The sequence below is a fragment of the Cydia amplana genome, chromosome 20 (assembly GCF_948474715.1).
Source record: "Cydia amplana chromosome 20, ilCydAmpl1.1, whole genome shotgun sequence".
Lineage (NCBI taxonomy): Eukaryota > Metazoa > Arthropoda > Insecta > Lepidoptera > Tortricidae > Cydia > Cydia amplana.
Window position 1 is genome coordinate 5,055,725 of NC_086088.1, and position 11,816 is coordinate 5,067,540.

The window sequence follows — 11,816 nt, forward strand, 5'->3', positions numbered from 1 at the left end:
GGAGAATGTGACATTTGGCTTCATCAAAATTAATAAGATTTTGTAATATCCGCGACGGCGGTAAATAGGTACAGAGGGCCTACCGCGAACACCGAAGTTCTCAATATGCGAGCATCTTTCTCTTTTACTCCCATTAAGGCGTAATTAGATTGACAGAGAAATTGCCCGCAATTTGCGAACTAAAGTTTTCGGAAAAACGAAATAAACCATTAAAACCAGGGATCGGATACCGGTATTTTTTGTATGGGAACGGAAACGGTATTTTTTCGTTCTTTGCTAATTACTTCATTTCTAATTGGGCAATCTAATAATACGAAGTCGTAACCTAAAAACACAACTGAGTCCTACATTTCGAGTATAAAATAATTCGAAAAATATGGTTATTTCTAAGTTTTTGCAAAAAACCGGTTCCGATCCCTGATTAAAACAATAAAGATATATTAAAAATTAATTTTAGCTTTAACTAGTAGGTACCCATGCCGTGAGCATAAGCATGGAGGTTGTGGGTTCGAGCTCAAAACCTGGCTAGTACCAATGAGTTTCTCGAAATGTTAGAGGAAGTTCATAAGTATGCCTATACCTATTAGGTGTGTTCAATTTGCTGTGAAACCTTAGTCTAAACCAATATTATATTATCTAAGTAGGTACATATGGTGAAGTATTAAAATGTTTCATTCCACTTACCCGTCATCAACTCCAAATTTTGTAAACATTGTCGTTTTTCAGCTTGAATCGCCTCGTGCTGACTTTTTACAAGTGTAAAATTATTCGTCATGCGGAAAAGTAACTCCCGCACGCCGGTTTTGTAAGGTTTCACCATGTTTATTCCGTTCATCACAAAACACAATGAATATTTAAACGATTTTGACAAACACATACCATAGTGCATGACGTTTACTGACTGCTTAAAAAACATTGCCATATGTAGTTTTTTAATTCGATGTCAAATTATTGCGCTGCAGACTTTCTTTGGTTTGTCTCTATATTAGCTCGTATATTTATAGCTTTTATGTTGGAACTTAATTCATAAGAATCAATCAGATTTATATATGTTTTCCCATTTATTTTAATAACTTTATTTTCTTTTCCTTTTGTATGAATTTGATATGTTTTCTGAAAGAGCTACGTATTTGTATGATTCCATGTACATATGTATATATTTTTAAATCTAATTTCTATTACACCTTATGTGTATAATTGCATGAATTCTATAGTAATTTAAATTGTATTTCTGTTTCCTTATTTTCTCGTAATGCATGTTAATTATAAGATGTAATTTTTTTTTGAAAAGATGTGTCCCGCCGAGTTTGTTGCCGGTCCCATATTGGGATACCCTCCTCCAATTGGGGGATTTAAATCTTCCCGGGGCAGAGGTGTAGGGTTGGAGCCGGTGTAGCTTTATTTGACGTTCATAAGCGCATTGTAATTATGCCTACTTGAATAAACTATATTCGAACGAGCGAGCGAAGTGAAGTGAAGTTCTTACATTCAACTTGGAACACACGGCTGGCTAGTGGCACGTCCCGGCATTTCCATGTTTTTAAGCTGAACTATCAGAGGATAGTTTGATACACAATAACTTAACCAAATTTGGTCTAATTTAAATGAAATTCGGCAAACGTGTAGATGAAGGCATTATATTTTAGTCATTAAATTATGAGCAGGCTCGATCAAGGGGTTATGGAGCTAGAAGGGCCTAGAATGCCAAAAAGCTATTTGTGGGGGGTCTTGCTATTCTGGTCAACTTATTTGCAAGAAAGCATGGTCGATCTTGGTATCAAATGAAAGTGCTCGATTTACACATTTAAAAAAGATTTAGAATTGATTTTTTAATTTACGATATTCAAATAATCGGCTAGATTTATAATAAAAACAAAATAAAATAAATATCATCATATGGGTAGGCATTTGACATTTGACAAGAAAGATTACGGCTTACCTACCACAGATACTGTTTTAAAATCTATGGTGACTTAAATCTATCAGTTAAGGGCTCCACAGACCTTGCAATAAATCGCAAGCGGTTTTCGACCCTTTGCTGACTAGATTCACTTGATCTAACTTTTTGGCGAACCGCGAGTTCTCAGTTCGAGGCGAACTACTAGTTTATCTTTATCTTTCTGTCTACCTTAACTCCACTCTCAAAGCCTGCATGGTCTACATGGTCCTCATCTGTCGTCTCCGACTCCTCGATTTCCTGCAGCTTCTCGGTCAGGTTCTTGTGGTAACTTAGCAGCTCTTTAGACAAGTGTTCTGTGTTCTCTTCTAAGTCCATTTCACTCGCCGGAGAGTCTGGCGTCTGGGGATGTGATAAATAAAAGTTAACAGCTGGCACATAAGCAAAAATGATAGGCAAGTGACATAAAGTACTGTTTAGTATCCTTGACATATATATAATTGGTCAAGCAAATCTTGTCAGTAGTAAAAGGCGGCAAATTTGAAAAATCGCGGGTTAGCAACACTGTTTTCGAATAATTCCAAAATCGCGTGTCATCTGTGTTTTATCTGTGGAATGTGGATCGTGAAAGACAGCCATTATGTTTGTTTACATTCTGAATCGTTGCTATTTCAAGAGAAATTTCTGCTGTCACCATTAAATACCAATATATAAAATAATATCCTGCATGAAGTCAAGGTGCCTATAATGTACAATTATGCTCGTTGATCGTAAATGTCTGTAAAATTTGAGGTAAAATGTAAATTATCATTTACATGTTTTGGTTCGATGTACATTTCTGCTTTTCTTAGCGCAATACTGCTCTTTGAGTGTTGCCCAACTTCACTTTGCTGTACATTGCTACTGACATACTTTGCTTGACAGACTAATAAGCTCTATGCTGTGATATATCCTTTAACCACTAGCCGCCCAGAGACCTATAAAAAGATCTCCTGTACCATTCTAATTTGAACTTTGAGTTGACAAAATAAAATTTAATTTTGCTTGGCAAGGTTTGACGTATGGGCGGCTAGAGGGTAAATTTAGGCGGTGGTGGCATTTAGGCGGTGCGAGACCTTGCTAGCAATTTTCGATATTCGAAATTAAACTTTCGTGAGACATATTTTAAACTGTTTAGACGACAACGGCTGTTTAGGCGGTCAGTGCACGAAACGCAGTCGCCGCGAGCACTCGAGCCTGAAGAAGGACCCCCGACGGGCCCGAAACATGTTGCCAATAGCGACTAAAATGTAAGTGAGTGAAACCGTTGTCGTCTAAACAGTTTAATTTTCGATATATTGTTGACTACCGAAGTACAATGAATTCAATCGATACGTCGATTCTTTTTTTGTTATCGATTCCACTGTAAATCTGTTTTTGAATTTGTTTTCTTTGTGGTGCAATAAAATATATTAACTAAATTACTTCTAAGTGGCTTCAGCGTGTTTTAAAAGATACGTACCTGAATGGTGAGATCCTCAACGCTAAGGCTGGGTGTAGTCAAATGTAGGGCTCCTTTGAACAGTAGATCTGAATCACGTTCCGACAGCGGGCCCATAGTCGCCCGAGACGATATACTCGCGTTACCTGATGAAATCACACAATAAAGTGATGTGCCATCGTGACACAATAGGGTATTTCACAATTTTTAGGGTTCCGTACCTCAAAAGGAAAAAACGGAACCCTAATAGGATCACTCGTCTGTCTGTCCGTCCGTCTGTCACAGCCTATTTTCTCCGAAACTACTGGACCAATTAAGTTGAAATTTGGCACACATATGTAAGTTTGTGACCCAAAGATGGACGTGTAACGTAAATAAATAAAATTTAAATATGGAGGCCATTTTGGGGGGTAAATGAGAAAATTAAAAAATAAAGTTTTTCAAACTATATCGTGTTACATATCAAATGAAAGAGCTCATTGTAAGAATCTCAAATATATATATATATATATATTTATTTAATTTTAGGATAAATACTTTAGCAGTTATTCAAGAAAATAGGCAAAAAATGACCATTCCCGCCCCCCCCCCCCCCTTAACCCCGAAACTACTGGGTCGAAAATTTTGAAAAAAATACACAAAATAGCTCTTTACCTATAGATGACAGGAAAACCTATGTCAGACTTAATGTACAGAACCCTTGGAACGCGAGTCCGACTCGCACTTGGCCAGTTTTTATGAATGGTATCAGTCGATCAGGTTTGTTTTGAGGATCAAATGTCTGTATAGGACCCATTGTCTTCAAGCAATACAAAAGTCATAAATGATGGTCAAAGTCTGGCACCCTTTACTGACGAAACGCTTCTAACAAAATGGCAATACATCGTGACGTCACCATGTAACGTTAGAAGCTGTTTCGATATATGGAAAACAAGGAAATTGCGATTTTGTTATATAGTGTTATATAGAACTTTGAAGTGTGTTTTTTAGCCGAAATAGCAAAACACGTGTCCATTATTTTTTCATATTCTCCAACATATGTATGTTCAAACCAGTAATTAACTAGCAATTTGCTTGATCAAAACTTTCTACAGAAGTTAGAGCGTTTTGTCACTTTTCAGTACTTTGGAGGCCAATTTCTCCCACTAGGTTGAGTATGGGCAGCTAAAAAAATACGTGTTTGCTATTTTAGACTATTCTATAACATATATAAAAAAAACCGGCCAAGTGCGAGTCGGACTCGCGCACGGAGGGTTCCGCACCATCAACAAAAAATAGAGCAAAACAAGCAAAAAAACGGTCACCCATCCAAGTACTGACCCCGCCCGACGTTGCTTAACTTCGGTCAAAAATCACGTTTGTTGTATGGGAGCCCCACTTAAATCTTTATTTTATTCTGTTTTTAGTATTTGTTGTTATAGCGGCAACAGAAATACATCATTACGGTTCGTGAGATATAGCCTGGTGACAGACGGACGGACAGCGGAGTCTTAGTAATAGGGTCCCGTTTTTACCCTTTGGGTACGGAACCCTAATAAATCAAATCGGAGCCGGACAGTTGGGTACCCTTCCTTGTGAGACGATGAATTTTTCTACTTTTAATTTATTTCTAATAAAATTAATTTTCAGTAACTTACTAATATTCCTCCTATGTCTTTTTTCCTCCCTGTGGTCCAAAGACACCTTCCTCGGATGCCTCTCCAACAAGGCTTTCCTGTATTCCCCTCTGGTTTGCGATAGGAGAGTGCTGAGGCATTCCAGTACTGCGTTTTGGATGTTATGTTCGGTTGAGGTTCGCTCTATGTAATGGATACATAGGTAGTAAAGCTGAAACATAATATTAATGGCTGACAAAATTCTTGTTATCTTATTTTCTAGGCTTTTGTAGTTTTATTATTATACATATGAAGTAACGTTTAACATTATGTATACATTATTTACCATAGATTAAAAAAATTAAACGATTAAAAGTAGAGAAAATTAAAAATATTATTTCAATATAAAACACACTATAAATAATGTTTTTTTTTTAATGGAACGCCATAAGCCACATATTATGTTTGGTTAGTTATAGGTATAAAATACAATACAAATCCTCTTTATTGCACAACCGCACACGCTCTCTCCAGGTATGTGGGTATGTGTGCAATAAAAACTGTGGTTAAAATTGAAGTGTAAATCCACTAGTTTTAACGCTATTAAACCAGTAATGGCTGTTAAACACTGTGTGACAGGGCCGACATAATAAAACGCTATCACGTTGTCCCTGTCACACGATGTTATATAAGAGATAATATTAGAAGTACCTGCAAATAATCCTGCACCGTAAACATGTCAGTGTCCGCGAATTTGGACACATCGTTAGTCTGAAACAGCGCCTTGATCACGCAGAACCACGCCAAAACCACCGTGTTGTCGCTCGTCGTCGGCCACAGCTTCTCTGTTGGAAAATACACCTTAATGTACATTACAATACAATACTCTATTGCACACCTCACGTAGTTTACTTTTGTAAATAGTGCTGTCGGTCGGTGGACCTTATGTGGTTACAATAAGGTTTACTATCAAACAGTACTTACTGAACACGGCGGAGCATACCTCAGCTAGCACCGAGTCTTTGTGCGAAACAACAGTGCGACACACGCGGTTGCTGGCCGTCGCACGACCACTTCCATGCTTTCATGAGTGAGCGGGGCGGAGCATAGTTCTGTCGGTGGACCTTATGTGGTTACAATAAGGTTTACTGTCAAACAGTACTTACTGAACACGGCGGAGCATACCTCAGCTAGCACCGAGTCTTTGTGCGAAACAACAGTGCGACACACGCGGTTGCTGGCCGTCGCACGACCACTTCCATGCTTTCATGAGTGAGCGGGGCGGAGCATAGTTCTGTCGGTGGACCTTATGTGGTTACAATAAGGTTTACTGTCAAACAGTACTTACTGAACACGGCAGAGCACACCTCAGCCAGCACAGAGTCCTTGTGCGAGCACAACAGTGCGACACACGCGGCCGCTGACAGTCGCACGCCCGCTTCCATACTTTATGAGTGAGCAGAGTGGATCATAGTTTTGTCAGTGGACCTTATGTGGTTACAATAAGGTCTACTGTCAAACAGTACTTACTGAACACGGCGGAGCACACCTCAGCCAGCACAGAGTCCTTGTGCGAGCACAACAGTGCGACACACGCGGCTGCTGGCCGTCGCACGCCCGCTTCCGTGCTCTCCACGTGAGTGAGCAGGGCGGAGCATAGTTCTGAAAAACAGAATTGGTATTAAATTAGACTTTTATTATTTTAGACCGTTATCATTTCTCCTGGATAAGTGGTGGGAGTCTTAAAATGAATGTACTACACTACAGAACATAAAAGGACAATATGATTTATTTTTATAATGATGATGGTAACTGAAATAATTACTAGAGATGCCCTGAATAGTGGTTTTGACCGAATACCGAATATTCGGCCACTCTCTCGGCCGAATACCGAATATTCGGCATGAGATGCGAACATTTGAGTCACAATTATTATGAAAACTGTTCGCCAACAAAGCACAACGTTTGCTAAGATATATTTTTTGTAAAACAGAACTAATTAATGTAGTTAGAGTCAATCAAATCAGACCCATGATAAAAATAAAATATTTCATAAGTAATCAACAAATGCTTAAAAAAGGGTCTTCCTATTTAACAATTTTCCAATAATAATTTTTAAATATTAAATATACCCAATTTTTGGTATTTTTTGTGTAATTTTTCTTTTTAGTTAGGCGCAACAGATATTCAGTATTCGGCCGAATAGTAGGCAAAATTTGGCCGAATACCGAATATTCGGCAATGTGATTGTAACTAGTTTATAGTGCACCTGATACTGTTAGCTTATAAACAGAGGGCTCATGGCAAAAATCAAATGTCAATAGAGTTGGAACGTTGAATTTATCGACTTTTTCAGCTACCAATAAGTTTAGTCACCTTTTACATTTCTGAATTTAACATTAACCTCTTCGATTAGCTAGTTGACTAGCTAGTTTTAATAATGAAGTGCTAAGTAGGTAGTTTTTAAAATTATCGTTTTATATTGTCTTTTATTTAAATGTTATTCTGTAATGTTCATATGAAGTCTATTATTGTTTGCTTATGGATTTGAGGTTTAGTTTTGTTAATAAATAAAAAAGATACGCTAATAGGTACCTAGATATAATTTCAGTTTATTCGATAGTCGATAAAATTCAACGTTCCAACTCTATAGACGTTTGATTTTTGCCATGAACAATTCCGCCCTCTACTTATAAATGACAAATAAATAAATACTAAATTATAGAGAAAAGGGCCAGACTACACATAGCGTTGCAAAACTGCAAGTTTTAGGTAACTATTGTAATTTTGTTGATTAAAATTCATAATTTCATTCCAGTTCAGAAACATATTTCAAGCAAAATATTATCAAGTTTGTTACAATAATTGAAATGAAACCATCTAAGCAAAAAATAGATGATAAGAGTACTAGTAAACTACCTACCAGCAATTTCCTCATCCGTAGTATAAACAACCAGCGCAGACAGTATCCGATCCAAATTGCTCTCTAAAGCCTCCAGCGTAAGCTGTATTTGGCTTGTGGTCCTTACAATCTGGCTGAGCTTCGGGAACAGGAGCTGAGCCTGCATCCTGATCTTGCCCACACCGGGTCGCAGCCAGCTCTCTCCGAGGAGGATTCTTGCGAGAGCTGCTCGGATCCATCTGATAAATTTATAGAAGATGCATAGTTTGTCAAAGGACTGTCTCATTTCAAATATAGACAGAGAGGATCACACTATTTTTGTCTTACACTAGTACTAGCACCCAAAATAAAAGGATGAGTATTGAGTATAGTTTTTTTTTGTTCCTAATGTTCCTATTTACTGACAAATTGGTATGACCAACTATAGTTAAGATTTTTTTAACAATAATTTGAACATGACTTCATTGTAGTTAGTCATCCAAAAAAGATTATAAAAATATTTTTAAATATCTTAACATCATATTTACTAATATTGATCAAGTAAAATGTTTGAAAAGCTAAAACTTAAAAATAATAATCTATGCCACACAAGTTAATAAATTTAATTGACATAATCGGTCCGTAGCCAACGGCCTACCACCTGAATAATATTTTAGCTTGTAAGTGTATAAAGCTCCTGTTTACACAGCTTATGTTTCAATCTATTTTTACCTGGCGTTTTTGGTGGGATCAATTTGATTCTGCAGAATAATATTAGTTTTGTGGGAGTGGAATGCAAATCCCCCCACTACTGCTCTGTTCAAGGCTTCATCACCCACTAGTCGAATTTCCGCCTGTAAATATAATAATTATTACATATTTATAGGAGCCTTGACCATAGAGACCATAATTAAGTAGTATAGGAACCATGACTTCTTAACTAATAGACCAGCACCCTCAGCCATTGAAGTAATTAACAATTACCAAAGTAATTATGGTAATGAGAAACAACATTTAAATTTAATGCTTAAAATACCGTTACTCACACTATCGTTGCTTGCCAGAGCCAATAATGTCGGTATGGCAGAGTGCAGAAGATTTCCATAGTGTCTAGCGCAGTTTTGTCGACTTCCTAACGCGCCTAGACACCGCCCCAGCGTACCAGCTGCCGCCTGGAGCTCATGAGTCCTAAAAATAATACAAATACCGGTTAATTTCCATACAGGAAATGCGTAGTGCAAGAAAATGGTATATAACTCACTTCGTAGAGCCTTCGACGGATTTCAAGTATTCTAAGGCCTTTTCGGCCCTTTCAAGCACGTTCATGGCTGTTTTACATTATTCAATATTTGCTAAAGATAATTTGCACATATTTAGCAACGTAGTTAGTGGAAAAACTGTGTATATCTTCGCGGAAAAACGCAAACAAAACAAAACTTCAGAAAATCAATCGTTGAAATGACGTTTCTGCCTTTCTGACTGAATTACTTATTCGTTCAGAAATTGCGTTATGGAGTTGAAAAAAAATATATAAAAAAACTTGGAATTTTGTAAACTGCATCAAATAAATATCAAAAATGTACTAAACAAACTAAAATATACTTTAAAATAATATGATAATAATAAACGTAGATGTACAACCAAAATCCTGGTTAATTCAGGACCCAATGACGAGTTGTTTGACATTGACAGACAGCTGTGACAGCAACCTGACAGCTCACAGCTCACACAGCTGGTTGCGGATAGATCAATAAGCGATAAGCAAAATTGATAACAATAAAGTACGTCGTCCCTGAAAATAAATAAAGTCTGACATAAACAAGACAAGAATGTCTGCGTATGCGTCGGAAGATCAAGAAGTGGACGTAATGTACGGATTGCAAAATGTTTTGACTCAAATTCAGGCGGCAGTTGCCAGAAGGGCCAAAGTAAGTTTGTTTATTTGGTACTATTTTCTCTCAAACTTTATGAAATATTTTATAAGACATTAAAACGAAATCTAACCTAACCAAACTTTAGAAATCATACATTATTTTAAAAACTCTTTTTCAGGATTTACCTCAAATAACACCAAGGCTGGTAGCTGTATCAAAAATAAAACCAGCGGCGCTAATAGTCCAAGCTTACGAGGCTGGCCAGCGTCATTTTGGCGAGAACTATGTAAACGAGTTAGCAGATAAGGCTATTGATCCTCTAATTCTAGAATCATGCAAGGATATTAAATGGCATTTCATAGGCCATTTGCAAACCAACAAAATAAACAAACTCCTTGGTTCACCAGGATTGTTTATGGTACAAACAGTGCACTCAGACAAACTGGCTGATAATTTAAACAAACAGTGGCTCAAGTTCAGAAAAGGGGATGAAAAGTTAAAAGTTATGGTGCAAATTAATACAAGCGGAGAAGAAGGTAAGGTTTTTCATTTAACACACATGAAATAGCCAAAGTAATGAGTTCAAGCCTCTATGATATCTAATGAATTGTCCTGATAATACTTGTTAGGAATAAGATAAGATAAGAATAGCCTTTATTGACCAAAAAATAAAATTCATTACATATTACATTTAAATTGATTCACATTTCATTTAACATTTTTCTTAATTAATTTTTAATAAATATATTTTTAATGTCACTGCTTTTTTATTAATTTTTAGTCTGCCTTCTCGGCATAGGCCTCCTCCAGCTCTCTCCATAGCTCTCTATTCTGTGCTGTCCCAATTCAGTTTACTCCCGCATGCTTCTTGATGTTGTTAGGAATAAATTTAAAAATAAAGGTCTAAATAGGTATATGTTGTTCTTGACCCATATATTCAAAGGTTTAAAATACAACAATAATAAATAGGCTTAATAATAATGTATTGTGTTAATTAATAACAGTCAAAACCAGATCAAAATGGTTGAATTTTTCAATTGAACAATGAGTCACTTATACTTGGTCAACCAGATCTTGACAGTAGAAAAAGGCGCGAAATTCAAATTTTCTATGTGACGATATCCCTTTACGCCTACATTTTTCAAATTTGCCGCCTTTTTCTACTGTCAAGATCTGGTTGACCAAGTAGGTATATTTTCTATGTTCATTATTTCAGCTAAAAATGGAGTGCCACCATTAGAGGCAACCAACCTGTCGCAGCATGTTATCAATCATTGCCCAAACCTAGAATATGTTGGACTTATGACTATAGGACAGTACGATTATGATGTGTCCCAAGGTCCTAACCCAGATTTTATTTCACTTGCAAAATGCAGGCAAGAGGTGTGCAATAATTTGAACCTGGATATTAATAATGTTGAATTGTCTATGGGGATGTCCACAGATTATGAACATGCGGTATGTATTTTTTTATTTTTATTACCAAACGTAAATAAGTTAAGTACAATGTGAGTTGACACACAGTAATCAAAATTGGCTTACCGGCCTGCGTTCGCAGTTGGAGGGAAGCACCTACAGTGGTATATGTTCTAAGTTCTAAGCCAGAGATAAATTAGTTTGTCCATGTTTACTATAAATACATAAATGAAATTGTATTAGGTGCAATGCAACTATTGAATGAGTATTACAAGCACTTTTTGTATTACCTATGTTGAAATATTGGTTAATAGTCACTGGTGCCAGTATAAATTATAATTATCACATTTTAATTCAGTAGAATTCATTTCATAACAAATTGATTTGATTTCAGATTGAACTAGGAGCGACTACAATCAGAGTTGGATCAACAATTTTTGGTGCAAGGCCGCCTAAACAAGCAAAAACAAACTAGAAATCTGAAAATATTCGAAAAAGATCTATATTTTAGTAGTTTAACATTAGCATAGCCTGTAAATTTTTGCTTAATTTACTTATACAAATATGTATGGGCTTCCAATAAGTGTTTATGGGTCAGTGGGGTTCTTACAGAAAATAAAATGGTCTAAAAATATTTTTTGTGAATATAAGAAAATTGTCGTAATACTCGTAT

General features: G+C 36.5%; 2 protein-coding genes across 2 annotated transcripts in view; one reads left to right on the forward strand and one right to left on the reverse strand.

Moving 5' to 3' along the window:
- Positions 1–9,321, reverse strand: part of LOC134657528 (huntingtin-like) — a 60,053-nt gene extending 50,732 nt beyond the window's left edge. The window contains exons 1-9 of the mRNA XM_063513103.1: positions 9,115–9,321; positions 8,900–9,041; positions 8,586–8,707; positions 7,896–8,113; positions 6,503–6,634; positions 5,684–5,817; positions 5,015–5,204; positions 3,399–3,523; positions 2,129–2,299 (exon numbers count right to left, since the gene is read on the reverse strand). Of these exons, the coding sequence (XP_063369173.1) occupies positions 2,129–2,299; positions 3,399–3,523; positions 5,015–5,204; positions 5,684–5,817; positions 6,503–6,634; positions 7,896–8,113; positions 8,586–8,707; positions 8,900–9,041; positions 9,115–9,179 (1,299 nt within the window). The 5' untranslated portion in view covers positions 9,180–9,321. The remainder of the gene's footprint in view (positions 1–2,128; positions 2,300–3,398; positions 3,524–5,014; positions 5,205–5,683; positions 5,818–6,502; positions 6,635–7,895; positions 8,114–8,585; positions 8,708–8,899; positions 9,042–9,114) is intronic.
- A 307-nt stretch (positions 9,322–9,628) lies between these two features.
- Positions 9,629–11,667, forward strand: LOC134657650 (pyridoxal phosphate homeostasis protein). Its single transcript, XM_063513211.1, has 4 exons — positions 9,629–9,781; positions 9,906–10,263; positions 10,944–11,185; positions 11,538–11,667. Exons 1-4 carry the CDS (start codon positions 9,683–9,685, stop codon positions 11,616–11,618), a joined length of 780 nt encoding a protein of 259 aa, XP_063369281.1. The 5' UTR covers positions 9,629–9,682; the 3' UTR covers positions 11,619–11,667.
- The last annotated feature ends 149 nt before the right edge of the window (positions 11,668–11,816 follow it).

Bases quoted from the DNA above. Each gene is read 5' to 3' on its own strand.
- LOC134657650 (XM_063513211.1), top strand. From the start codon at position 9,683: ATGTCTGCGTATGCGTCGGAAGATCAAGAAGTGGACGTAATGTACGGA. The intron at 9,782-9,905 runs GTAAGTTTGTTT...ACTCTTTTTCAG, and splicing joins CAGTTGCCAGAAGGGCCAAA to GATTTACCTCAAATAACACC. The intron at 10,264-10,943 runs GTAAGGTTTTTC...TCATTATTTCAG, and splicing joins TAATACAAGCGGAGAAGAAG to CTAAAAATGGAGTGCCACCA.